Source organism: Carassius gibelio, chromosome B8, assembly GCF_023724105.1.
Source record: "Carassius gibelio isolate Cgi1373 ecotype wild population from Czech Republic chromosome B8, carGib1.2-hapl.c, whole genome shotgun sequence".
Taxonomy (NCBI): domain Eukaryota; kingdom Metazoa; phylum Chordata; class Actinopteri; order Cypriniformes; family Cyprinidae; genus Carassius; species Carassius gibelio.
The window spans coordinates 8,183,275-8,207,749 of NC_068403.1; the positions used below are offsets into that span (position 1 = coordinate 8,183,275).

At 36.1% G+C, this 24,475-nt stretch overlaps 4 protein-coding genes across 6 annotated transcripts; 1 reads left to right on the forward strand and 3 right to left on the reverse strand.

Moving 5' to 3' along the window:
- Positions 1 to 1,708: 1,708 nt before the first annotated feature.
- Positions 1,709 to 7,392, forward strand: LOC127963581 (uncharacterized). Of its 2 annotated transcripts, none has more exons than XM_052563572.1 (9): positions 1,709 to 1,923; positions 2,405 to 2,643; positions 3,542 to 3,605; positions 3,693 to 3,823; positions 5,358 to 5,476; positions 5,918 to 6,050; positions 6,256 to 6,352; positions 6,472 to 6,527; positions 6,988 to 7,392. In XM_052563572.1, exons 1-8 carry the CDS (start codon positions 1,860 to 1,862, stop codon positions 6,516 to 6,518), a joined length of 894 nt encoding a protein of 297 aa, XP_052419532.1. In that variant the 5' UTR covers positions 1,709 to 1,859; the 3' UTR covers positions 6,519 to 6,527; positions 6,988 to 7,392. The 2 variants fall into 2 exon arrangements, with proteins under 2 accessions (XP_052419532.1, XP_052419531.1); XM_052563571.1 differs by having other exon boundaries at positions 1,710 to 1,923; positions 6,966 to 7,392.
- On the reverse strand, positions 7,082 to 12,044 carry LOC127963583 (rho-related GTP-binding protein RhoA-A-like). Its single transcript, XM_052563575.1, has 5 exons — positions 11,905 to 12,044; positions 10,268 to 10,423; positions 9,147 to 9,267; positions 8,880 to 9,010; positions 7,082 to 8,786 (listed from the first exon to the last, which is right to left on the reverse strand). Exons 2-5 carry the CDS (start codon positions 10,421 to 10,423, stop codon positions 8,613 to 8,615), a joined length of 582 nt encoding a protein of 193 aa, XP_052419535.1. The 5' UTR covers positions 11,905 to 12,044; the 3' UTR covers positions 7,082 to 8,612.
- A 733-nt stretch (positions 12,045 to 12,777) lies between these two features.
- Positions 12,778 to 14,277, reverse strand: ndufb11 (NADH:ubiquinone oxidoreductase subunit B11). Its single transcript, XM_052563576.1, has 3 exons — positions 14,000 to 14,277; positions 13,670 to 13,803; positions 12,778 to 12,999 (listed from the first exon to the last, which is right to left on the reverse strand). The coding sequence occupies exons 1-3, from the start codon at positions 14,189 to 14,191 to the stop codon at positions 12,870 to 12,872; spliced, it is 456 nt and encodes a 151-aa protein (XP_052419536.1). The 5' UTR covers positions 14,192 to 14,277; the 3' UTR covers positions 12,778 to 12,869.
- Positions 14,278 to 15,111: 834 nt separating this feature from the next.
- LOC127963575 (differentially expressed in FDCP 6 homolog) lies at positions 15,112 to 23,879 on the reverse strand. 2 transcript variants are annotated; one of them, XM_052563562.1, is made up of 11 exons: positions 23,697 to 23,879; positions 22,344 to 22,484; positions 21,999 to 22,178; positions 20,663 to 20,890; positions 19,869 to 20,015; positions 19,544 to 19,652; positions 18,297 to 18,595; positions 17,884 to 18,050; positions 16,962 to 17,160; positions 15,831 to 15,945; positions 15,112 to 15,464 (listed from the first exon to the last, which is right to left on the reverse strand). In XM_052563562.1, the coding sequence occupies exons 1-11, from the start codon at positions 23,790 to 23,792 to the stop codon at positions 15,280 to 15,282; spliced, it is 1,866 nt and encodes a 621-aa protein (XP_052419522.1). In that variant the 5' UTR covers positions 23,793 to 23,879; the 3' UTR covers positions 15,112 to 15,279. The 2 variants fall into 2 exon arrangements, with proteins under 2 accessions (XP_052419522.1, XP_052419523.1); XM_052563563.1 differs by having other exon boundaries at positions 15,855 to 15,945; positions 23,697 to 23,867.
- Positions 23,880 to 24,475: the final 596 nt, after the last annotated feature.

The following is a 24,475-nucleotide window of genomic DNA, read 5'->3' on the forward strand; positions in this document are numbered from 1 at the left end:
AGAACATCTGCAAAGAAATAGATCTCTTCTGTTTATCTCTAGCTGTGTGTATTTGGGAACAGTTTTCTTTTCTTGACTCATTAAAAAGCCGCCTACCACTAGATACTTCTCAGTCCTCTAACAACAGTGATTACTGTCTGTATATTTTTAGTGCTCAGAGGGAGATCTGACCATAAGATTATGGTGCAGATTACAGCGATGCAATATAACTGACATTTTTACTGTCCTTCTTTCTCGCTTTCTGTATCTGTAATGGATCTCTTTGATAGGCTTTGGATATATCCTGTTGCTCACTGGCAAAAAAAGCAGTGCTATATCTGATATATATTAGATATTATGGATATGATACAGAGCTTGAAGGAAAAATAATGGAAATGTTTGCACCTGATATTTAAAAAGTGCAATGAGTTTAATTTAATCACATTTTTTCTAACATATTAGAAAAATATCTATGGTAAGACATGTTTTAAATCAGTTCTGAGGAGTGATTGATTGCATGTATGTACAGTGTTGAGGGGGTAATGCATTACAAGTAACTAATCAGAGTTATGTAATCAGATTACTTTTTTCAAGTAAGTAATGCATTATTTTTCAATTTACAGTAAAAGTTACTTTTTCAAATAAGTAACACCAGCTACTTTGTTTTCCCATTTATTGATTAACAGTTCTCCTATTTCCATGTTGAGAAAAATCAGCAGTAAGTGCAATGTGTAAATACAATGGTTACTGTAGCTCTATGCTAAATGTGAACATGCCTTTACTCATCTCACTTGCACAAAAACAGATTTAGTATTCCTCAAAATGAATAAAAACTTAAATGCAGTCTTAGAATATGCCGCAAAACCTGCAATAATTAAATATGCAATAAAGTTAAATATGGCTTTTACATATGCCAAAAATATACCTTTTCTATCATAAAAATATGCAAGCCCAGCCCAGATGCGAAAAAGTAACGCAAAAGTAATGTAATGCAAGGCAACGAAGAGCAATTAGTTACTCTTTAAGGAGTAGTACTCATTATTGTAATGCATTACTTTTAAAAGTAAAATTCCCCATCACTGTACTATGTATGTATGTATGAATGAATGAATGAATTACATTTTTGGGACTGGTAAAAAAAAAAAAAAAAAAAAAAAAAACTTACCAATTAAGCATTTTTGGCGAAGATTGTAGTTAATATTTCAGTTTTGTTTCAGTCTGCATGGAGCAATCAATATAATGTCACAAACAATGGAAAACTTAATGGGTCATACACTTTTTACAATTCATATTAGGTTTTTTTTTTTAACCAAATTGTCCCTTTTTTATAGACTTATGAACGAACGGGCGTGTTCATCGAAAACTGTCAGTCACAAAAGGGTGGTAACGTTATATAAACCGATTTTACCTCAGTCTCTTTGCCAAGCCACAAGCCAAAGCTGATTCACATAGATTATATGATGCGAATTCGAAAAAACTACTGATGACCCACAGAACATAAATTAACAGTATACGTTTTGTATTGCATATGGAGGACTAACGTGAACTTTCAACAATCATTACAAAATATTTTGGTCCAGTAACATTCCGAGTGGCCCTTGTTTTGATCTACATTCGCCCTCTGGTGGAGAGACACATGAGCAACACTCGTCATAGCCCTTCAAGAGCTCGTCATAGAGTTAAACCAATCAGCGCGCAGATCAGCAGAACCTGCGAACCAATCAGCGCTCACATAAACAGGAACTGCAACAATGGAGGCGAGCATGAAGCCCGTGGGTGTATGACAGCATGTAAACGGCAAATCAAGCGCAAATCCACCAAAATCATAATGCACGCTTTCTAAACGGACAATTAAATGTTCTACGTGTGAAATCGACAGAATGGCTTCGTGGTCGGAGAAAATGCTACAACTGCTGCGTCGAATGAATAACTTTCATTTACCAGGTGGGGAAAGAATCATATGACAGAGTAATCCATATGCATGTGATCCAGCATGAATGCATGTCATATAAAGTTCAATGAAAGATTACTTAATCCGTAAAAATACATTAAAATTCAACTCATGCTGACAAAGTTTTTTTATTATTATCATTATGAACATGTTATCAGTGTATAAATTCAAATATTTGTAACGAGTAAAGATTTATTGATATCCATGACTCACGTTTAATGTATTAAAAAGTCAAGAAAACCTCAAAAATAATATTTGTAAATATTATAAATAATAACTGATGTACACGTGTTACCTTACATTTTTGAAAACCTCTTTAAACTTCTGTGTACTCACCTGTATTCAAGGAAAACATGTTATTACTTTTTATTTTTTTGTTGTTTATCATTGTATAATATAATATGATAATATACATGTCAAATTCATATGCAAATGCATTCATTTACTCAACATCAATGCATTCTTTTACACCAGGTTCTAGTTTAGAGAGCTGTCTACGTTTTAAGGTGGCTGGTGAACAGGTTGGATGGATTTCCCCAAAAGTAGCATCAATTCTTGGGCGTTTTCCTGCTGTCTTCAGACCATACGGGAGCACTATAACCTTCAGCTCCGGTCTTGACACTTTTGAGAGCAGATCAGTGGCCGTGGATGAGGTCTTGCATGAGCTGAGGAGAGAGGCAACATTCACCTGTCTCATAGGCTGGAGAGATGAGGTAAGACATCTCTGGTACTTGCTAGATAATTGCCCATCTTCATTCTTACTTCTTGAGCAGTTGTATGTCAGTTCCTTCCTATGTCAAAAATAATGAGCAAAAATAATGTTTTATTTTTTATTTTTTTTATTAATGGAGATTATTTGCTCCATGCACATGATTTAAAACAACACATCATGCCATCAATTTGTATTACATAAAAAACCCAGAATAATTCACTACAGGGTCATTTTTAAAACTTGATACCTAAGGGCCCTCATTTATAAAGATGTCCTTAGAATCCTAAATGTGGATGGATGACAATTTTTCGTAAATGGTTCTAAAAACAATTTTTTGTAAATTTCCATATGCACAAAATGTTTTCCTAAATGCATACCACTGTATACATTGCAGTGCTACTTCAGTGTAATTTAGATATATTTTCATTTATATTTTAATTTTAATTTTCCATTTTATTTTTATTTCATAATGTATAAATGTCTACATAGTTTTTATTATTTTTTTATTACAGTTTTAGTTAAGTACATCAAGTAAACCGATCAAACTAAATGAAAATGAGAAATAATGATTTTTGTATTTTATAATAAAATTAATGCATAATGTGATTTGTCTGTTTATCTTTGCATTATAATAAACATGAAATTTGATTGGATTATTTACTTAATTAAAATTGGATTACTTTAATTACTGGTAAAAAAATATAATAAATAATCTACGCATTCCGTTAAGTTATACATACAGACATTTTCATAGCCTTTCCTGCAAATTCTGATTTGTTCCTCACTTTTGATACAGGATGAACTTCATGGAATTCGGAATCCAATCTGATCATTCATGCATTTTATAAATAAGCCCTCCATTTTTTTTTTCATAATTATCGGTGTGTATTTATTTTTAGCAATATGCTGTGATGCCCAGGTATTGCGACCCTCCGCTGATGTATATGGAGAGAGCAGCTACAAGTATGTTAATGAAATATGAATTCCCTGCTTCTACTTTGTCACAGAGAGTGACACTTCAAGCTGTTTCTAAATAATGGTCAAACACAGGTCTGTTTGGAGTGAAACGGTACGGCGTCCATATCAATGGCTACACTCGGGATTCAAGTGGCAACCTTAATATGTGGCTGGCACGACGATCTCTGACCAAACAGACATATCCAGGAAGACTTGACAACATGGTAATTTATTAATAAACTAACTAATCAGCTCATAACAACAAGTGACACACCAAACAGGCTGAGTCAACAGTAGGTTGAATCATACTGTTAATTTTAACACTTAAATCTATGACTCCTTCCCACTACACACTCATTTTAAACAGTCATATCTCATGTCGTATCACTTGCCGTCAAAACTCTTTGCACTTCAGTACCGTTCTACCTCAGAGATTCATCCAATTATATTAATGCTACATTTTAACTGCTGCTGTTTAATGACTTAATGCATTCAAGTACATACAACATTTTAAACCCTTCTGTACTGTATTCTGCCTTTGTGTGGGGTTTTGGAATCTGTTGTTTATGCAAGTTCGGTTTGCACTGTTTTTAATTTTTGCACATTTCATTGCTGTCTTTACCTGTGGGAATTTCCCAACTAAGAATTAAATTGTAATATGATGTACCCTGTATCTATGACCGTAAAAAACATTGACTTTGATGTTGGACCATTTAAATACAATTCCGTTCAAAAGTTTGGGGACAGTAAGATTTGTTTTAATTAGTACTTTTATTCAGTAAGTATTAAACTATTTATAGACATTTATAATGTTACCAAAAAAATTATATTTCAAATAAATGCTGTTCATCAGAGAATCCTGATTAAAAACGTATCAAGACTCCTACAAACATGTTTAGCAGCACAACTGTTTTCAACGTTGAGAATGTAAAAACAAAATTTAAAATTAGAATATTTGAATGATTTCAGATCATGGGACACTGAAGACTGGAGTAATGCCTGCAGAAAATTCAGGCTTACCAGTGTAGTAAATAATTACATTTGAACCCTTTAACTGTCACGGGACGCCTACATTTACTTCACTATATTACAATTAAATCTAATCTAATCTTGACAAACTATATATCAATGGAAAGGTCTAAGACTCCCAAATATATATTTTACCAATGTTTTTTGTTAAAAATTATGTAGGAAAAACAATAGATTAATTTATGACAAGAGTGGACCCTCAAAAATCTACATTATAACAGGAGTTCTGACCTTGGTTAAAAAAAGACTTCTTCATTGCATTTTCTCTATCACATTTTAGAAATCATGAGGAATTATATATCAGCTGAAAACTTAAAATCTCAAAATTCATCCTTTAAAAACCATTTTAAAATCAGACATTGCATTTCCATGTAAATGGTACATCAAAATCATGTCACAAAATGTTTTCATTCATGAAAAGTTTGGATTGTGCACTATAAAGTCTATGTTCAAAAATTTGATATTTCACTATTAATTGCTAGATTTTAATCAAATAAATGCGGTCTTGTTGAAGATCAGACACTTTTATAAAGCCAATCCTAAACCTTTGAACAGTAGTGTATAAAACAATTTATATAAATATACAGAGTAATAAATTGTGTATTTCTGCCATAAATTAGTACATTGTGTTTTTAAAGATGACCTCAGAGCTAGCAAACACTTACTAAAAACCACAAATCTCCAATTGTGATGCAATGAGTTCTTTAAAGGATTTGATTTATCACTCAGGCGGCTGGAGGACTGGCAGCAGGCTGTAGTGTAAGGCATACCATGGTAAAAGAGTGTGAAGAGGAGGCCTGTATCCCTCCAGGCCTGGCAGAGCAAGCACGTCCTGTGGGAACCGTGAGGTGCTTAACCACTTTTTTAAAATTATTATTGTTTCTATACTACTATTTAGGTTAGGTCATTAAAGATAGTTTACAAAGCACAAAAGAAATTGCTAACTGCTGAATTTTAAGATTAAAGATGCATGTTAAGAGTTTTTTTTTCTGTTCAAAACCTTTCCAAAATACAAGGGTAGATATAAACTCTCTCAACTCTCCTGCAAGAGACTGATTAATACTGCAGAAATGCCAGAAATAGCTTCCAACTGGCAGGATTTCCAGAGAAATATTCAGTGCGCACGAATGAAGATGACCAGAACTCAAGTTTTATACAGACTCAAAGACATGAATGCCTGTCACAGGAATCATTTCTGCCTGGAAACGGTTTACTATGTTTAGCTAAATTGAAATCCGTTCTGCGATCTTCAATCTCCAGTTGATGCCTCCCTCTTGTCTTTTCTGTAGCTACACCTACGAAGATGACGAAGGAATATTTCCGGAGTGTCAATTTGTCTTTGATTTAGAGCTGCCTCTCAATTTTCAGCCTCACATTGGAGACGGAGAAGTGCAAGCGTTTTACTACTATCCAATAGAGAAGGTGAAGGCATCCCATTGATTTGAGGTTTGAATGCTATGTGATGTGTTTTATATAAGGATAGGTGTGATATGCAGAAAAAAAGTGTGTTTAGCATTAAAAATGGTTACTTTCCTCTCAGACAGCATTCTAAAATATGTGCAATGTCCTAGAATAAGGGGTGACACATCTTACCCCCATTCTCCTATTTATCATTTGTTGATTTCAGGTAAAAGATCTCCTGGTCAGTGAGGAGTTCAAGCCAAACTGCGCAATGGTGGTTCTGGACTTCCTCATCAGACATGCCATTATTGAGCCAGACTCAGGTTTGTTACACACTGGAGGTCAGATGTTAGAATTTGAGATTAGAACTTGATGGCATTTACTTTTAAATAGGAAGTTTAACAAGAGAGAGGCTGTGACTTATGTTTTTCTCTCATTTCAGAGCCCTATTATCACGAATTTGTGGCTGGATTGCACAGATCACTGTAAAAACTGACTGTAAGTGTTTAAGGGTTACTTTACCCAAAAATAAAAATTAGCCCTTAGATGACTCATCCTTACGTCATCCTAGGTGTATATGACTTTCTTCTTTCAGACGATCCAGTCTGAGTTATATAAAAAAATTTTTTTGATCTTCTAAGCTGTTTAATGGCACTCAACAGGTGTTGGAGTGCATCAGTCCAAAAGTTAAATAAAAAGCCCCCATCCATATAAAAAGTGTCTCACACGGCTCCGGGGGGTGAAAAAAGGCCTCCTGTAGCGAATCGATGCGTTTTTGTAAGAAAAATACCCATATCCATATTCAAAATATCATTTTGAGGGTGAGTAATTTATGGGCTAATTTTAATTTTTGGGTCTCCTTTGAAACTTCTGTCAACCTGCAACAGTTTGGTATTTTAGTTATCTACCTCCGCTTTTAACTCCTAACATCGCCAGCATGTGTACTTGTTTACTGAAGACCACATCTGGCCGATGAAGACATTTTACGCCAACATAACCCGAGAAGAGAAGAGACACAGGAGAAGAGACAGAGAATAATGACCCAAGCAAAGTTACCCTATAAGAATTTATTTTTTCAATACATTTCAAATGAGACTGTGGAAATCCAAAGATGCACTGGTATACAAAAGATAATTGATGCATCAAAGGCTCTTTTTTTTTCTTACAATGAAATGTAGAATCTCTTCTAAGAAATGACTTGCATTTAATAATATGGCATTAAACAGCTCTCTCAAAGTCACATTTTCGCAACCTTTCTCCTTCTTTCTTTTAAAACGTTTAAATTCTACGATACTAGAATTTGTAAAATACGCAAAAACGATATTGTGTAAGCCAGTAGAATTTCACAATAAAAAAAAGAAAACCAATACAGTACAGGAGAAAAAGAGGGGAATAATGAAAAGAAAACAAACAGAGTGAAAATGGAGAGTTTTTTTGATTTGTAAAGTGAGATAAAGAAATCTCACGTGTATTTCCTAACACCAAAAAAAGCCTGTCATGCAGGCAAAGAGGAATATGGGCGAAAATAAGGTTACTGTCACCTTTTATAAAACTAATATATATATTGCCAAAAACGAACAGTGTCTGACAGTCAACATACAGAGCTGTGGTTTCGCTTTGAACTCCACAAGGGCTGATCAACCCAAAGTTTTTGTCTTTTTTTTGTAATTACAATACATGAGCAAGCACATAAAATACTCACAAAACAGGTAAATTAGTATGATCATTGCTTAATGCATCTCACTTTAAATTTTATAGGCAAATGGCAAAAAAAGTAGATTGGATTAAAGAATTGTACTACCACTACTTTCAGCTATTTTAAACCAGTGACAAAACCGCCAATTTTGCGACAGGACAGGAGGGCACAGGGGAACCAGTTGTGTTAACCAGCAGTATTAGAGTGTTAACGTAAGAAAAAATACCTTTTTGAAAATCATAGTGCGAAGGACAGGTGTGAATGTTTTACATAAGATGGCACCTGGGAGCTTTATAAACGGGGATCACAGGAGTCAATGTCTTGATCCAAAAAAAACACCTCCCTGCTTGACATGTAGCATACATGATGTAGAGTACTAACTAATGCTTTTTACACCCTGACTAATGCACTTTGTGCCAAAAAACTTTTTAGACCAAGTCGTTTGTTTCTGTTTTTGATAACAGTGCTGACCTTCTAAGCAGAAGATGTGGTATGGGCCAAAGAATACATCGCATATAATCCCACCCCAAAAGCAATCGGTGATTGTGAGCCACTGTGAAACCACATCAGTCTTTACCCTACATATTCACTATCCTTAGACTTCTGATCATTTTGAAGGCTTAAGGTCAACTAATCTTGATTTAAAAGAGGACTGATGACCATAAAAATGCTTAAGTCCCTTTTTGCCGGTGCAGTTGTCCCTACAATCTTCTGTAGTTTCCTTTGGCCTGGATTGAAAATGACCCTCCCTGACCCCCGAGTACATATTTAACACTAGGGGCGTTTCTTCCCTCTATTTGCAAACTTATATAGCTCTTTCATTTTCCTTGGCCTAGTCTGGTTACCCCCTTTCCCTCCCTCGTTCTTTTCCTTTCCTCTCTCGTTCTCTATATCAAAACGCAGGGATTCTTCTTGCCACGTTTTTTGGCTTGGAGCGCCGCTCTTGTGGCCATTTCGAACACTTCCCTCACGCCGTCCTTAGTTTTAGCTGAACACTCCAGGTAGCCGAAGGCATTGATGCGATTAGCCATGTCTCGCCCTTCCTCTGGTTTAACTGGTTCCTGTTCAAGGGAGAAAGCATTGACGGGTGCATTAACTATTATAATTAACTTATGTTATTTCCGTAAAAATATAGTAACTGTTAGTCCACACACCTGTTTCATCTTCTGTAGCTCCCGTCGAGTGTGATCATCATTCCGTAAATCTTTTTTATTACCCACCAGAATTATTGGCACATTTGGACAGAAATGTTTTACCTCCGGTGTCCATTTTTCTGGAATATTCTCTGTGTGAATAGAGTATGGTTATCAATAGGGTAACCGCAGGAATGTGGTCGTACAGTATAAAATACTCAAAGACTGAAATTAAACCGAAATGTAATTCATATAAAGACTGGATACACCAGAAAAAGATGATCTCACCCAAACTGTCAGGACTGTCTATGGAAAAGCACATGAGGATGACATCAGTGTCTGGGTAGGACAGGGGCCTCAGTCTGTCATAGTCCTCTTGTCCAGCTGTATCCCACAGAGCCAGTTCCACCTGCCAACAAATGGTTCAAAATTATATTATCAGCGTAACACTTTGCATAAAAAGTGATTAAACAAAATGAACGTGAATTTCTAAGCATTTAGCAGCACTGTCTGGACTCCACACGTTTGTGTAAAGTCCCATTTTACATTTTGTGCCACAAATTTGAATAATGCCAAATTCATACAAATATTATTCACAAAACTACATGCAGTTGTTATAGTTAACTACCATTCAGAAGTTTGTAAGATTTATTTTTTAAGAAATTAATATTTTATTCCGCAAAGATGCATTTATCTAGTCAAAAGCAAGTTAAGACATTTATTTATCAAAGAATCCTGAAAAGATCTATCACAGTTTCCACAAACATATTGAGCAGCACAACTGTTTTCAATATTGATAATAATAAGAAATGTTTGAGCAGCGAATCAGCATATAAGAATGATTTCTAAAGGATCACGTGACACTGAAGACTGGAGTAACGATGCTGAAAATTCATCGTCGCCATCACAGGAATAAAATACAAATGTATATAAAAATAGGAAATAGTTTTTAAATTGTAATACTATTTTGCAATATAACTTCATTTTTCAATCAAATAAATGCAGCCTTGGTGAACATAAAAGACTTCTTTCCAAAACATTTAAAAATCTTACAGACCAAAAGATTTTGAATGGTAGTGTATGATGAATTTTGTATATTTGAACTATATTTTGATCATGTGTTCATATAAATACACTTATTATAATGATTTTAATGAATCATTTCAAAGATGCACACAATGTTTTCCAACGCAAGCAAAAGACAATCAATCACTCACTGTTGACCCAAAATAAACCCCATTCATTATAAATGAACTCTACATAAAAATGCACAAATTATAATACAGGAAGAACACTATCAAGAAGTTAATGAACAATGTGAGGAAGTTACTTGTTTCAAATGGCTATAGAAGTGACACATGAATGCTGTAACAGACCAGTGGTGATTCTGGTTTTAATGACATTCGTACCTGTTTGCTGTCCACCTCAATATCAGCAACATAGTTCTCGAACACGGTGGGTACGTAGACCTCAGGAAACTGGTCTTTGCTGAAAACGATGAGTAAACACGTTTTTCCACATGCTCCATCCCCAACGATTACAAGCTTCTTACGAATTGCAGCCATCTGTCACACAAAATGAAAAGATCAGCCAATAATTACAGGAGGCAGGTGGAAATTGTTCCTACACTGGAATTGGCAACCATTTTTATTACATAAATCAAACCTTTTTAATAAATAGAGAACTGTTTGTTTATGCCTGTTTCATGTGGAAGAGCCATTCTGAGGTGGAAGTACTCCAGACATTCTTCAAAAAAATATGTAAACCAGGCACAAAGCAGTATTATTTAACTATTTATACCTATACTGTCATTATTCTGACAGATCAGTGTTTGTACAGAGTTCTAAAGTAGCTGAAAAACATACCAGGAACTAATTCTGTGAGAAATTGTCTTGATCAAATCGGATTCAGAAATATTACAAATTCTCAAAAATCAAATATAATAATCTCTTATTTTAAAACGTATGTTATCATAAACCAACGAAATTAAGAGCTTTAGAGTCTGGAGTGGACTTACAAAGCCCCGTGTGCACTATTTAAAGTCACCTGTGTTACATATAAGTGAAAAGCTTGTGTTGTGAGCACATTTAATTCAGCTAATAACTTTTTATATCAGTCTCATTGGGCTCATTAGGAATAACAGGGGTCTATGGTGCTGTTCCCTGCAAACCAACTTGATTGCTTTTAGTTAGAAACAAGTAATTTATCCAAGGTCTTTTCTGTCATATATTTAAAAATAAAACAACAAGTGAACTCATTAGGGTTCCTTCCCCCATGTCTACATTCATATCTTAGCCATTTTAATGATCTGTACACTGGGTTCTTATGTCATTATAGCACTGCAGTATCAACCCCTCCTCTCTCACACACACACACACACACCTCCCAGGTGCTGTCACAACACACCGCACCTTACTCAATTCACTTATCAACAACGGCAAAACACATGAAAGCATTACACATACGTTACATCTGGACCCACGGTGAAACAGCTGACTGCAGTCAGGTCAAAATAGTGTCGCTCAAGTGACCTTTTAACTTTTAACAATGAGGCAACCAATGATTTAACGAGAGTGAACATACAATAGCCGTTTAAAGGGCTGAGTGTTACATTGCAGACAAAAATTAGAGATGGTGATAATAACAGTCGCGTGTCCGCGCCGAACTGGGTCAGTACATGGTTTACTCCCTATGCTAACTGGGACGCCTCATCTCACACCCTAATAAGTGTAAAATAAAAAACGTTTGGATTAGATTCGACTGGCTCCACAGATCAATTCTAGTATTAAACAATCCAGACGTGTTACAGTCGCGATCATCGGAGTTTAATGCAATTATGAACTCGTGCTCGGAATCTTGTTCCTCCGTTTCCGTCATCATCACACTTAGCCGTTTAGCAGTGAGCTAGCCGCATATAAAAGGCATATTTTGTCTCACTGGAGCGGTTTTAAAAAATGCTAATCTGTTGTTTTGGCTCTAACCCGTATGTAAAATTATCAAACATATCGATTATAAATACCAAAGGTGTTTTTGTATGAGTATTTACCGTTTCTGTTTCAGATGTCCTCGCTTTCTTTATCTTTTCCTGTACGACCCAAAGCCCCGCCCCGCAGACGTTGCCACGCCGCTAAGACACGCCCACTCTTCTCTTTTCCACCAATCAGAGGCAGAGACGCTGGAGTGACGTCCAAAAGCAGGAGAACAGCAACATACTTTCTAATTGAAATAGACTTTCTTCTCATATCTCTTAATTTGAAGAACAATAAAAGAGATGACTATATAAAATGAGTCCTAAAACAGTGCAAGGATTGTTTGGAGATAATATTGATGGGGTTCAAGTTACTTCAATATACTACATATTTCCCCTTCCTTTGTTTCCTGCTTTCATGTTCCACTGAAGGTGTACAGTATTTCTGTTTCTTTAATAACAAATTTTGAACTACTGATATATGTGGCTTCTTCAGAAAAACACCACAATACATTAAATGTTTTGTTTTTGTTTAAAGACACCACTGACCATTTTAGTTTTTTATGAAAATAGTCTAAAGATATCGATAAACATAATACAAAATTATTCTCTTAACATATTCTCTTTAGATTCTGCATTTTCACAATCCTCCTTAAAACATAAAGTTTTCGTAATTTTAGCCGAGGTAGGATATTTACCATTTAAATATATATATATATATATATATTAAGTTATATGCCCAACATTATATTGCACCACAAACCAACTACATTCAGTTCTTGTAAAGCATAGAAATACTTGGGCCTTGTCTGTAATTCTAAACCATGTTAATAGTGCATCATTAAAATAAGAAAGTTTGATAGGTTTAAGTTAAGATAAGTTTGCAAACTAAAAGCTGATTCTACAGGTTCATGCTTTTTCAAGTTATTAGTTAAAAATACCACAAACCACAATATTATAACATTTTTATTACATCATAGTCGAAGGGAGACAAATGTACAAAGAAACACAAATTAACAGGATAATTATTGACAGAACGTTGTCTATTCCTCTCCAGAGGATGGCAGAACAATCGTGCTGGGATCGTAATAATTTTCAGTCATGAGGGGAAGACCCTCGGCTTCCCTCTGTTTGATCAACCTTTCAGCTTCCCGGCGAGCCCACTGCCTCATACTGGAAGAGAAAAACATGATAGAGACGGAGATTATGGACATTAGATTAAAGAAAATTGCAAATCATTATTCCTTCAGATTAAATGAAACAACGGAAAATGCACACTTTGAGACCAATGCATTGAAGCAAATCATTAATTAGCCAATTAATGTAGGTCAAGATACAAATAGCTTTAAATTACAATGATGTATAAGCAGCATATTCACCCTCCATATTGCACTTTTAAATAGCTAAATGCTTTTTTCCAAGCTTCAAATTTGAGATGCATGTGTTAAAATCAATAAAAACCCTTACACGTTTTTTGGGGACCTCATTTTATGCCTGTTTTTTTTTTTTTTTTTTTTTTTTTTTTACCTTCTGAACAATTACAGCAAAAAAGTATTCAACAATATCATAATGCTCTTTTACAAACATTCAAACATACAACAATCGATATAGATATTACCTGTCCTCAAAACTCTTCCCAAATATCTAGATTATGAATAATACATTCAAAAACGTTTCAATCGAAATAATGTGCAAAATATAATTGCATAGTAGTAGTAGTAGTAAGAGCTTCACAATTGAGTTATACATTTCATGGTTCACTCATGACTTGTAAAAAACATATTTATTAAGGATTTTAGATTCTAAATGGGTCAATCACTGTATTCTGTTCAAAATTACTTACCCATGATCTGGTAAATAGTGGATGAAAGTCCCTCCAACAACAATAGCCACAGAAATGCCAAAGAAAAATGCCAACCTCATGTTCCATTCATCCACAAAAGAGTCATGATGATGGAAGCCATGGAAATCTGGATTCTGAACAAGATAACACAAACATCACTGCAGTAATAGAAACATAGCAGGCACAGCTTTGCAATATTACAATACCATTGGAGTTGGATCACACTGTGCACAATGTAAACATGTCAAAGCACGTCAAACTTCAGTTTAGAAGCCTCTGCTAATTACTCTTCGTGCATCATTCACATGCGTTTGTAGGCTCTTAACTTACCTTCTCAAACGGGCTGACCTCTGCGTGTCCATGACTGTCCTGAGCAGCGGGAGACAAGGGCTGCAGATCAGACGCCACCGCCGCTCCAGACGCACTGGAGCTCGGCGTCTGCGACACACAACGGCTCCCGAGAGCCGAGCTCAACCGAACCCGAGACAGGGTGGGCCAGATCCGGCTCAGGCGTGAAGCCATTTCCCCCGATTATCTGTACAGAAAAGATATTTCGAGACAGCCACTCTTCCAAGTTATATTTTTCCGGGTTAAAATTAAAGTTTTCTGCGAAATTAGCGCCACCCGGTGTTGCGGATGTATTATAACGCAAAAACCGCCAGTTGTAGGAACCATTGCCAAACAGCAGGTGCCTCCGTTTCGATTTCTAATGTTTACAAATCTAATTTTTCATACCATTACAAACCCATGCCATGAGTGCAATTTTTTTAATATACACATTTTTTTCCTCATTGGACATTTATGTCATATTATTTGTACTCTCTGCACACACATATACACATCTGCATATTATACCATTTTCTGTACTTTTCAGATTATTTCTGTATAAGCTCTCGTTTTTCTTCATGTAGGTTGATATTCTGAGTACCAGACATTAATGTGTAAAAAAAAAAAAAAACTTTTTTTTTTTTTAATTAACAAAGTTAAATTTCCTGTTTGCTTAAGCACTCTGACAGCTTCAAAATGTGCATAAAAAGGCTTTTAAAGGTGTACTTTGGGGATTAGCTGATACACTATGATTTTAAGCATAAATGTATCTCTAAAGGTACATGTGTGTGATGTCAGTTGTCTTCCTGGGTTTGTTATCTGACTGTAGAAGCAGGAAGTTTCAAAACCGCAGGCGTTCAGCTCTTCAACATGTTCCTCCCTCAAAGAAATCCAGTTTACACGCATGAACTTTTGCAAATCTCTTTGTTATATCTCGCATATAAAAGTACGCATGAACACACTCTAGTGCACCATCAGATCCTTTTTGAATTCACCACTATAATATATCTTGAAAAAATGCTGAATATTTAATCATTGTACATTTAGTCTACATAAGTTTTTGAGTAACTTAGGAGTACAATACAACTACAGTACAATACTTTTCAAACAGTGTGAAGTGTACAAAACATTATTTAATAACAAGCTATTAACAAACACTGACAATATTAAAAAGTATCCTTTTTTTCAACGGCATGAGGTCTTGGCATCTAGCAAAAATAACCTTCCTTCATTCAAATCAGTCTTGACTTTGAGGAAGAGAGATTTTATTTCTTCTTATGAGGTTAAGGTATTTCCATATCTCCATTTGTAGACAAACGCTTGTCAGATTCACACCCTCCTCTGCTTTCCACGTTTTCTTTGCTTTCCTCATCCTGCTCATCTGATTTCTGCCTCAAACGTAGTCCTGAATCCTTCTGCGAAGGGACGCGAAAGCTGGAAAAAGATCCGCTTCCTGAGGGCCGCTTTTCTAGATGATGCAAGCAAATAAAAAGAAGGAAGTTAGAGGGCGTGTATTTATTGTGAAATCAGAAAAACAATGGTGAATTATCTTAAAAGAGCTGTCTTAAGGGAATGAGGTTATGTGCTTTTTTTCTCTGAAACCACAGTTCAAACAGACCTAGATTGCATGTCACTCACACTCTTTGCATTAACCTCTTACTCAGCCTATGCTGAAATGTTAACTTAAACCAAAGATCTTGATTAAATATATGTTTTAGATGAATCTTCTCAATATCAGCCAAATTCAAACCATGAAGCATAAGAGCTGAGGAAGTTATAGTCTTGTTAAAGGTTAAACAGTGTGAATGAGATTGTTTTGTGTCTTGAAATTAACCTAACCCTAAGGTAATGTGCGTACCTCCTGGTCCAATTGGATGCATTAATCTGTTCATCTGAACATTCCAGTGTTTAACATTGGTGCTGGCCTGACGAAGCTTCCTTTGAGCAGCCTGTCAGAAAAAAACAATACAGACTTATGTCACCATCAGTTAATGTCAGTTAAAAGAAAATATTACTAATGAATATTACTAATCTTGCAAAAAATAAACCACTGTTCAGAAGTTTTGGGTTTGGTAAGATTGTTTAAAGGGTTAGCTCACCCATGAAAATTCCATCATTAATTGCTCACCCTAATGTTGTTCCAAACCCATAAGACCTTCGTTCATCTTCAGAACTCAAATTAAGATATTTTAGGACATCGACAAAATAGTCCATGTGACATCAGAGGTTCAAGTGTAATTTTACAAAGGTCTTGCAGGTTTGAAATGAATGAAATAAGGGTAATTAATTACAGAAATTAAATTTTAGGCTAAACTATCCCTTCAATGTTATCCTTATGCACACCAAGGCTAATTGATTTGTATATGATTTTATATATATATATATATATATATATATATATATATATATATATATATATATATATATATATATATATATACACACACACACACACACACACACACACACACACACACAGTAATATTGTGACATTGTAAAAAAAAAAAAAAAAAAAAAGGAATATATAAAAAACAAAAAACAATTCATGTAATTGCTCCAGTATTCAGTGTCGAATGATCCTCCAGAAAACATTCTAATATGCTGATTTGGTGCTCAATAAACATTTCTTATTAATATCACAAACAGTTGTGCTGCTTAATTTTTTTGTTATATTGAAAAACATGTTAATGTCCTCACTGTCACTTTTGATCAATTTAATGCATACATTTCTGTTGAATAAAAGTATTAATTTCTTAAATACACAAACACTTTAAAAATGACAGTTGTAGGTCTTTATCAATAGAAGTATTCATTTCGTCAATAAATATAAAAACAAACAAACAAACACTTTAAAATGGTAGTGTAGGTCTTGCATTAAAAACAACAACAACAAAACCATTTATATCCAAACTATAATATATAAATCTGAGCTAATCTCTCTGGCCTTGTTTAGATCAAGACTCACCACCACATCCTGGTCCACTCGGTGGCGATTGGCTCTGACCTCCTCCAGCTGCATCTGTGCCTCCTCCAGAGATCGAGACTTACTTTCCATTTCCTGTTTGAGCTCTTGTTTCTCCCGCTGGGCACGCTGGATATATTCCTCCTGCTCCTCACGGAGAGACATAAGGGCCTTCATCTTCTCCTCTTCCTCAGCCAGTAGCCTGTAACAGTGAGACCGTAAGCGATCAAGCACACTGCAGGTTAAAATAGCAATAGTGTGCTCAAATTAGGCAGGTTTTATTAGCATAATAATTTGAGAAAAATGTTGTGCTTCACTGGATGGAAGAACTTCTGATGTGGCACAAATGTGCTTAGAATTTTAAATATTTTCACATTAATTTTACATTTATCATGTAAAAAAAAAAAAACCTATATATTCAGTGTGGTCTCAGATTAAATGTGCTCTCAGCTGTAAGTTAATATTTAAGTGTGTTTGCTTACAAAGGTCATACTGCATGCATGTATTGTAGAATGAATAGATTTGTAACCGTAGTAGAGTCATATTGTATTTACTTCCATAGAAACAGGTTTTATATCTATATATTATATATCATTATTATGTATGTATTAATTTCTCTGTACAAATATATTTGTTTAAAGTCAATTATTCCTCGGGTAACTTCCGCTTCATTAATTCCTGCATAACCTCATGCAGTTTTACATGGGAGAGCTTTTGAAACATTATATTTCCTCCCTGAATAGAATTAAAGTGCTTAAGCACCTTGTTTTGAGACACAACCCAACACGTTTAATAGAAAATGCAAAGAGGGCACCTAACAGTCTGCAGATGTGCCACTGAAAAGCCCTGTTATGACATCAGTGCATTTGTGTGCAATTCTGAGCATGGGTGTGTTGCTCAACAGTGTTTGTGTGCTGCTGCTCACCGAGCCTGTGCGTAGCGGAAGGCCTCTTCGTCCTGCCTGGCTTTGATTTCCTGTTGTAACGCCTCCTCCAGCCGCTGCTGCATGGCCTCCAGTTCTTTGATTCGTTTTCTCTGTCTCTCAGCCTCAGCCTCCTTCAGCGCCATCTCAGCCTGCATGCTCGCCCGCGCCTGCACACAACAGATATACCTCACACTGACCAATCTTCAGCCACCTATCAGAAATTCATTCAAAATGCTTTTAAATTCCAGTTTAGTTACTGCATTTAAACTGAATTTAAATTACGGTAGCAAACAGGATGCAAAATTGCAATTTGTAATTAAATAAAAAAAAATATTTGCCTTATTTTAAAGCCTTATTTAAAAAGTTCTAAAAAAGGTAAGATTTTCAGACAGACAGATGGATAGATAGATGACCTCTTCAGCCTCTTTGAGTTGGATCTCCAGGGCCTGCTGGAGTTGTTCGTGTTGCTGTCGTCTGCGGAGTTCGTCCTGCTCCAGCAGCGCCTGCGCCTGCCTCTGCGCCTCCTTCAGCAGCTCCAGCTCTGCCATCTTCCTCTCGCGCTCCTCCTGCAGGGCCCGTAAGCGCTGCAGCTCCTGCTCCTTCGCCTCCCTCCTCTTCTCTCTCTGTTCCCGCTGCTCACGCCGTTTCTGCTTTAGGTCCTTATGAAGAGAAGTTTTACCCTCCACTTGCAGCCGGATGGCTGTTTGGATTGCTGGCGGAAAAAAAGGAATAATATAAATCCAATTTTTTTTTTTTTTTTGGTATCAATGTATTCCAAGATGTTTTTTGCTATGCAGTTGCTCTTGTGTTGTGTGTGGTTTCTAGGTAACTACTTTCAGGCCCGAGTCTATAAAAAAAAAAAAGCCCATCTTCAAGTCTCTATGATAACTGAGGCTTAAGTTTATGGGATTTTTTTCCACCTGTGTTATTATCCACCAGGTGAAAATACGTAAGTTTCCCTGTGCAGTTTCATTTTAGAAAGTTTTTCATTTCACAAAACACCTAGTGAGTAAAAAATGTCACAGGTTTCCACTAACAAAGGCGTTTCCATTATAAATAAAATAAAAATCTTTAACCCCTTAACTGTCACTCACATTTTTGAACATAGACTTTATTGTCAACAATTCAAACTTCAATTTTTATAATTCATGAATGAAAACATTTTGTAACATGATTTTGATGTACCATTTACATGGTAATGCAATGTCTGATTTTAAAATGGGTTTTAAAGGATGAATTTTGAGATTTTAAGTTTTCAGTCGTTATATAATTTCTGATGATTTCTAAAATGTGATGGAGAAGAAAAAGGCAACGAAAGAGTCTTTTTTTTAAACAAAGGTCAAAACTCCTTTTTAACAAAAAGCATTGGTAAAATATATATTTGGGAGTCTTAGACCTTTCCAATGATTTGTCAAGATTAGATTTATTTGTAATATAGTGAAGTAAATGTAGGCGTCCCGTATACAGGACAGGGTGACAGTTAAAGGGTTAAAGGTTACACAACAATGGCCAATTGTAAATATATAGAAAAGTGTCCTGATGAACAAGGTGTCTCTTGAAGAAAGGGAAACTAGACAGGGAAATAAACATCTTCGAACTCCCTACAATCTACAGAACACCTGACAAATGATCAAAAAGCCAAATCATAATGTATGCAGACCTGTAGTCCACTCCTGCCTCTGTTTGGTGTCAGATGCACTGAGTTCATAGGTCTTGCTGAGCGTCTTCAGACAGAACATACACCTCTTCCCATCTCTGTCAGGAAGAACCTTATATACAGAGCAGAGAAACATTTCACACATGACTCTGGTGATCACAGAAGCAGTGTTAATGGACAGCCAATAACCAGCTAATAATGCTGACAAGTTCCTGTGTCTCATGCATTCATGAGGTGATACTGATACTACACCACTATAAAATAATACCAGCTTTACTTCTAAAAACAACACATGCAAACCACAGCCACTTGTACACTTGTTCCCTACCTCTACACAGCAGTTTCCATCGAGCTGAATGTTGCCTTTGCGGTCTTTGCGGTCCTCGCTAGTGAAGTAAATTAAAGTGCTGGGTTGGAGGGTGAACCAACGTTCAATCCAGTTTCTTCTCAACTGACCTTTCTTCCACAGATATCCCTGGTGTCAAGAAGCAATGATTTTGGAAATAAATAAATCAGATATACCCCCAGACACATAACTGCATTAAGAGTATTTGCTGAAATTTGTCGGTATTTCAATGTGCGCATGTGTCGCATTATAATGTGGTGATGTTTCACAGGATCTTTCTCATGCCATGCATGTTTAAGGTGTCTTAGTGTCATACTACTGATATTTTAAAAGGATACTGAAACTTAAATCACATTATTTACCTTTGTTTAGTGTGTCACGCCAACCTTATTTTTTATTAAATGTTTTTCATTGAAATGGTAAAAAAAAAAAAAATAGTATTTTGCAAAGCTGTAACTACACATATAGGCTTGGGGTCAGGGTTGCCAGGTCTCCAAAACAAACCAGCCCAATTGTTACTCAAAACCAGGCCAATCACAGCCAAAGCTAACCCAATCATTTACTGGAGAGTCAAAACCTCCTTTCAGGGGGTTCTTAATCTAAAATAACTAAAATAACAACCCACGGGAACAGTATAAAAGTAGCCAAAGTATGGGTGAAAACCATGGACTTGGCAACTTGGGGTAATGGTTTAAGAATCCACTATACACAAACTTATATGATTTAAAGGACACAGACACAATTATCAGATAAATAATAATGTAAATAGCTAATACCTCTTTCAACACATCACCCACTATTTCCCGGTACACCTCCTCTATGGCCATACTGATGGTTTCTTTGGCAATGCCCCTCGTTAGTTTCCCAGAATTCATCATCTCCAGAAAGGCCCATACAATGAAGCCGTTCTGCTGAACAGAATCTTGGGAAATAAAGTCTTCCAGTTCAACACAGTTCAGCTCAACGCTCATAGCCATGCACAACTTCTTCAGTAAATATTCAACCTGTGAAAAAAAGCATTAATATTTATATGTGAGATTGTGCGGAGATAAAAGCAGCCATCTGACGCTGCTGCAGATCATTTAACAACCAGCTTCAAAATACTGGTCAAACAGCACTCGAACGCCAACATTTATGTTTGTACTCCATTTCTTTCTCCTCTTCTGTGAAACTGTAACAAGTTACATTTTACCAACAGTGCCAAAACAGGGCACAGGAAATCAACCAAGCTGCAAGACAAGAAACACCACAGCGGCGTTGGGAAAACAGACACATTCAAGCAAAGACATAGAGAAGAGAAAGAGGACAAAAATGACATTATTTTAACCATGTACATGCAGTTGCCAAAAAATGATATCTAAGAGTCTATAATATTGTAAACAACACTTTGTAAAGGCTTGACCGTAGTATTTTATCAGTCAAATCAGTGACAGTGACATCTTCCCAGTGACATCGCCCTTGTTTCCTAACAAAAGCAGACGACTGCTAGTTTGAAACGCATATGAAAGCGTTTGTGTCGATCACAATGAAAAGCAGACAGGGTACTGAAGAACATGACTTAAGGCTAGACGCAGATTTGGCCCTATGATTATATCTGAAACTGAAAAACCTCCAGGGCTTTTGTTGGTAAACAGTTTCGGTTGAAGAGGAAAAATAGAAATAAGCAAAAATCATACAGCCAATGGTGGTCCTGTGGTTAGCAGCAGGTTTGCAGTGCATGATGTGATTTCTTTAGCATTCAAAGAGTCAGGAGAGAGATAAAGGTACAAAACATATTCTAGTTTTAATAGGAATGATATAAAGAACTGTGTGAATCTCAAAAGAATTTCAAATGTTAATAATCGAATCACATTTTTAGTAGATGTGTGACGTCAGTTCTCCTGAGGATAACCACATGTGAAGTTCATCATAACGTCAGCCAAGATGACAACCAGAAACTGCTGACACATTTGTGTCGTCTTCACTTTGAACAATGTATCTGTTGTTCATCATTTGAAACATAGCCAACTTATTTATCTTTAAGACAGATGGCACTTGGTTTAAAAATGTCCAAAAATCTAATAAAACGTATACATTTACATGGATCTAAATGACACAATGCATGAATCTCACCTCATCAGGGACCATGACCAGAGGATATCTGTCCTCCGAGAGAAATATGAACAGACACCAGAGCCGGAAGGCGTCTTTTCCAGGTAAAACGCACTTTCCCTCTGGTCGATAGTTCTTCTTGGCAGTAAGAGTCCAGCAGAGCTCGTCCACATTCTCTTTGATGAACGTGCCTTCCACCACCTTACAGAGAGGAGACAAACACTCAACGAAATGATTTCCAGTTTGAGTTTTACTGACCAGCAGCTATGCATGCACAAAAAACACATGGCCTTACACAGGATGATATATAAAGCCTGTGTCTCCAAACAGAATACATACTGTAAGAGACTAAGAGAGGCTGTGTACCTTGTCCAGGATGTATTTGTTGAGGTAGGGCATGTATCCCTGACTGGACACTGGACCATCGTCATCATCTCTGAAGTGTTCCTCGAGAGCCGCTGGGTCGTGTGGGATACACAGAACTGTGTAAAGATTATGAGACAAGACCTGCAGAGCAATAGCACAAATCTTAAACAATATTATAGGCCAAAACTCACATACACACAAAGTATTACATGGGAATTTATAATGCTACGTGTCTCCGAATCTGTTCAGATTAAGAAACAAACTCATCTACATTTTGAGGGCTAGTAAATTAAATTTTCAAAAGATTTTCATTTTTGGCAGATCCATTTCTTTACGTTTTCCACCATTTCGCAGTTCAAGCCTGAAACTCGATTTTCAGACGCATTAATATTTCATGCATCATTACATCCTTGAAAGGAAGCAGGCCACAGTTAGAGGTCTGCTCTATTATACACACTCATTCTCTGCTCACACGGAGGTTTGATTTAACCCACAATCACGGGATCAAAAGTCATATTTAATGACTATAAAAATATTTAAAACAACACCAGGCAAAATTTTTAAGCAAACCATATGCTGATAGACTCACAACAGCAACCGCAGGGCTACATTGCATTACTTCTCTAACTTTGCTCAGGAACTTCTCTAAATGATTCTTTAAAAAAGACAGCAGAAGTTGTGGACTAGACAGGAGTAGATCAAACCTGTGATGTTTGAATGTACAAAGGGTGTGATCTCACTACAAACATCCGGTGACCACCGTTCACAAAGCTTAAAATTCAAAGTTGAACAGTTTGAGCCCATTTACAGCGTCAGACCCAAAATGCCCAAGAGTAAGAGATGCTCCGTTACAGCTTGTCAGCTTGAGATATGGACTGGAAAAAACCTAATCAAGGGACTGCAGTCTAATATATATGCTACAAGTTCAGAGATAGCCTTTATAAATGCAGAAAAAAATGAAAGAGAAAGAAAATAAGAATTTCCATTAAATTAATGTGACTATGAATGAACAGGTCTCTTCAGTCTTATAAATAGGCAATTGTAAAAGAAAACCTGAGATCCAGATATTCAGTAAGCTTAAGACCATGTGGCATAACACACAGGAAACACATCGCAAGCAGTTAAACAAGTGCATGGCATCTTTTAAGCATAACACGGAGGAGGAGGAGGAAGAAAGAAGGAAAAAAAAAACTTATGCATGAGTTGATTACTGATCCTTCTTTCTGTCTTCAGATCAAGGAATATTTTAGAGCATCTTAAGACCTTGACATCTGAGAATCATACGGGACCTCAATTTTCAGCCTCCAACATCTGAAAGTTTTATCATAGTGCATAAATGGATTTGCAGCTCACCTTGAGTTGAGACTTGGACACCTTTCCACTCTTCTCCACATCTAGAGCGGTGAAAGCGTACCAAATGGACTTGAGCAGTTCTGAGCGCAAGTCCATGACTGCAGCAATTTTACTCTCCGTTTTTTCTTTTTTCACTGCCTTCTCTTTCTCTCAACACCCACACCCACAGCAAAAGTGTGCATCCTCCGACAGGCAAATCACACCCCCTGCTGGGCCAAAACTCAATCAAAAAGCAAGAAAGTTCATGTGTTTAGATTTGAACCCAAAACAGAAGGCATCAAAGCAAAAATGGGTATATAAAAGTACTTTCGGAGATCAATGAAGTGTTATCTCACACAGAAATTATTACTCTTGCTGGGGCCAGGTCATGATGAACTTGACATTTTGGATCAAACTCAAGTGATCTGCAAGAGCCGAATCCCCTTTCTAAAAACAGAGAGTTTCCTTTCTAAGTTCATATCTTCATCTATTTATAAGCTATGAAAGAGGAAGCACCCATTTGGCTTTGTGAAGTAACTAATTCTTAAAAGAAAGAAAGAAAAAGTTATCTAATATATAACACATTCCCCAAATGAAAGCCATTTGCAAATTACAAGACTCCTCTTAAATAAACAAGCAAAAACTTTCTCTGTGAATATCACAAAACCAGTCAATATATTTGTCAAAAAATAAAAATATTACACATTGTAAACCATAAATCAAATGAAGCTTACCGTAGACCATTAAAATGTCTTGCATATTGACATTTTCATGACAGTTTAACAGTACCACATTTACAA

Excerpts from the sequence above, each read along its gene's own strand:
- LOC127963581 (XM_052563572.1), top strand. The coding sequence starts at position 1,860 with ATGGCTTCGTGGTCGGAGAAAATGCTACAACTGCTGCGTCGAATGAAT. Across the intron at positions 3,606-3,692 it reads TATGGAGAGAGCAGCTACAA|GTCTGTTTGGAGTGAAACGG; the intron begins GTATGTTAATGA and ends GGTCAAACACAG. Across the intron at positions 6,051-6,255 it reads ACTACTATCCAATAGAGAAG|GTAAAAGATCTCCTGGTCAG; the intron begins GTGAAGGCATCC and ends TGTTGATTTCAG.
- LOC127963583 (XM_052563575.1), bottom strand. The coding sequence starts at position 10,423 with ATGGCTGCAATTCGTAAGAAGCTTGTAATCGTTGGGGATGGAGCATGT. Across the intron at positions 9,268-10,267 it reads TTGAGGTGGACAGCAAACAG|GTGGAACTGGCTCTGTGGGA; the intron begins GTACGAATGTCA and ends ATTTGTTGGCAG. Across the intron at positions 8,787-8,879 it reads AGCTACAGAAGATGAAACAG|GAACCAGTTAAACCAGAGGA; the intron begins GTGTGTGGACTA and ends TCCCTTGAACAG.
- ndufb11 (XM_052563576.1), bottom strand. The coding sequence starts at position 14,191 with ATGGCTTCACGCCTGAGCCGGATCTGGCCCACCCTGTCTCGGGTTCGG. Across the intron at positions 13,804-13,999 it reads AGGTCAGCCCGTTTGAGAAG|AATCCAGATTTCCATGGCTT; the intron begins GTAAGTTAAGAG and ends TATCTTGTTCAG. Across the intron at positions 13,000-13,669 it reads CACTATTTACCAGATCATGG|TATGAGGCAGTGGGCTCGCC; the intron begins GTAAGTAATTTT and ends TTTCTCTTCCAG.
- LOC127963575 (XM_052563562.1), bottom strand. The coding sequence starts at position 23,792 with ATGGACTTGCGCTCAGAACTGCTCAAGTCCATTTGGTACGCTTTCACC. Across the intron at positions 22,485-23,696 it reads TGTCCAAGTCTCAACTCAAG|GTCTTGTCTCATAATCTTTA; the intron begins GTGAGCTGCAAA and ends ATTGCTCTGCAG. Across the intron at positions 22,179-22,343 it reads ACAAATACATCCTGGACAAG|GTGGTGGAAGGCACGTTCAT; the intron begins GTACACAGCCTC and ends CCTCTCTGTAAG.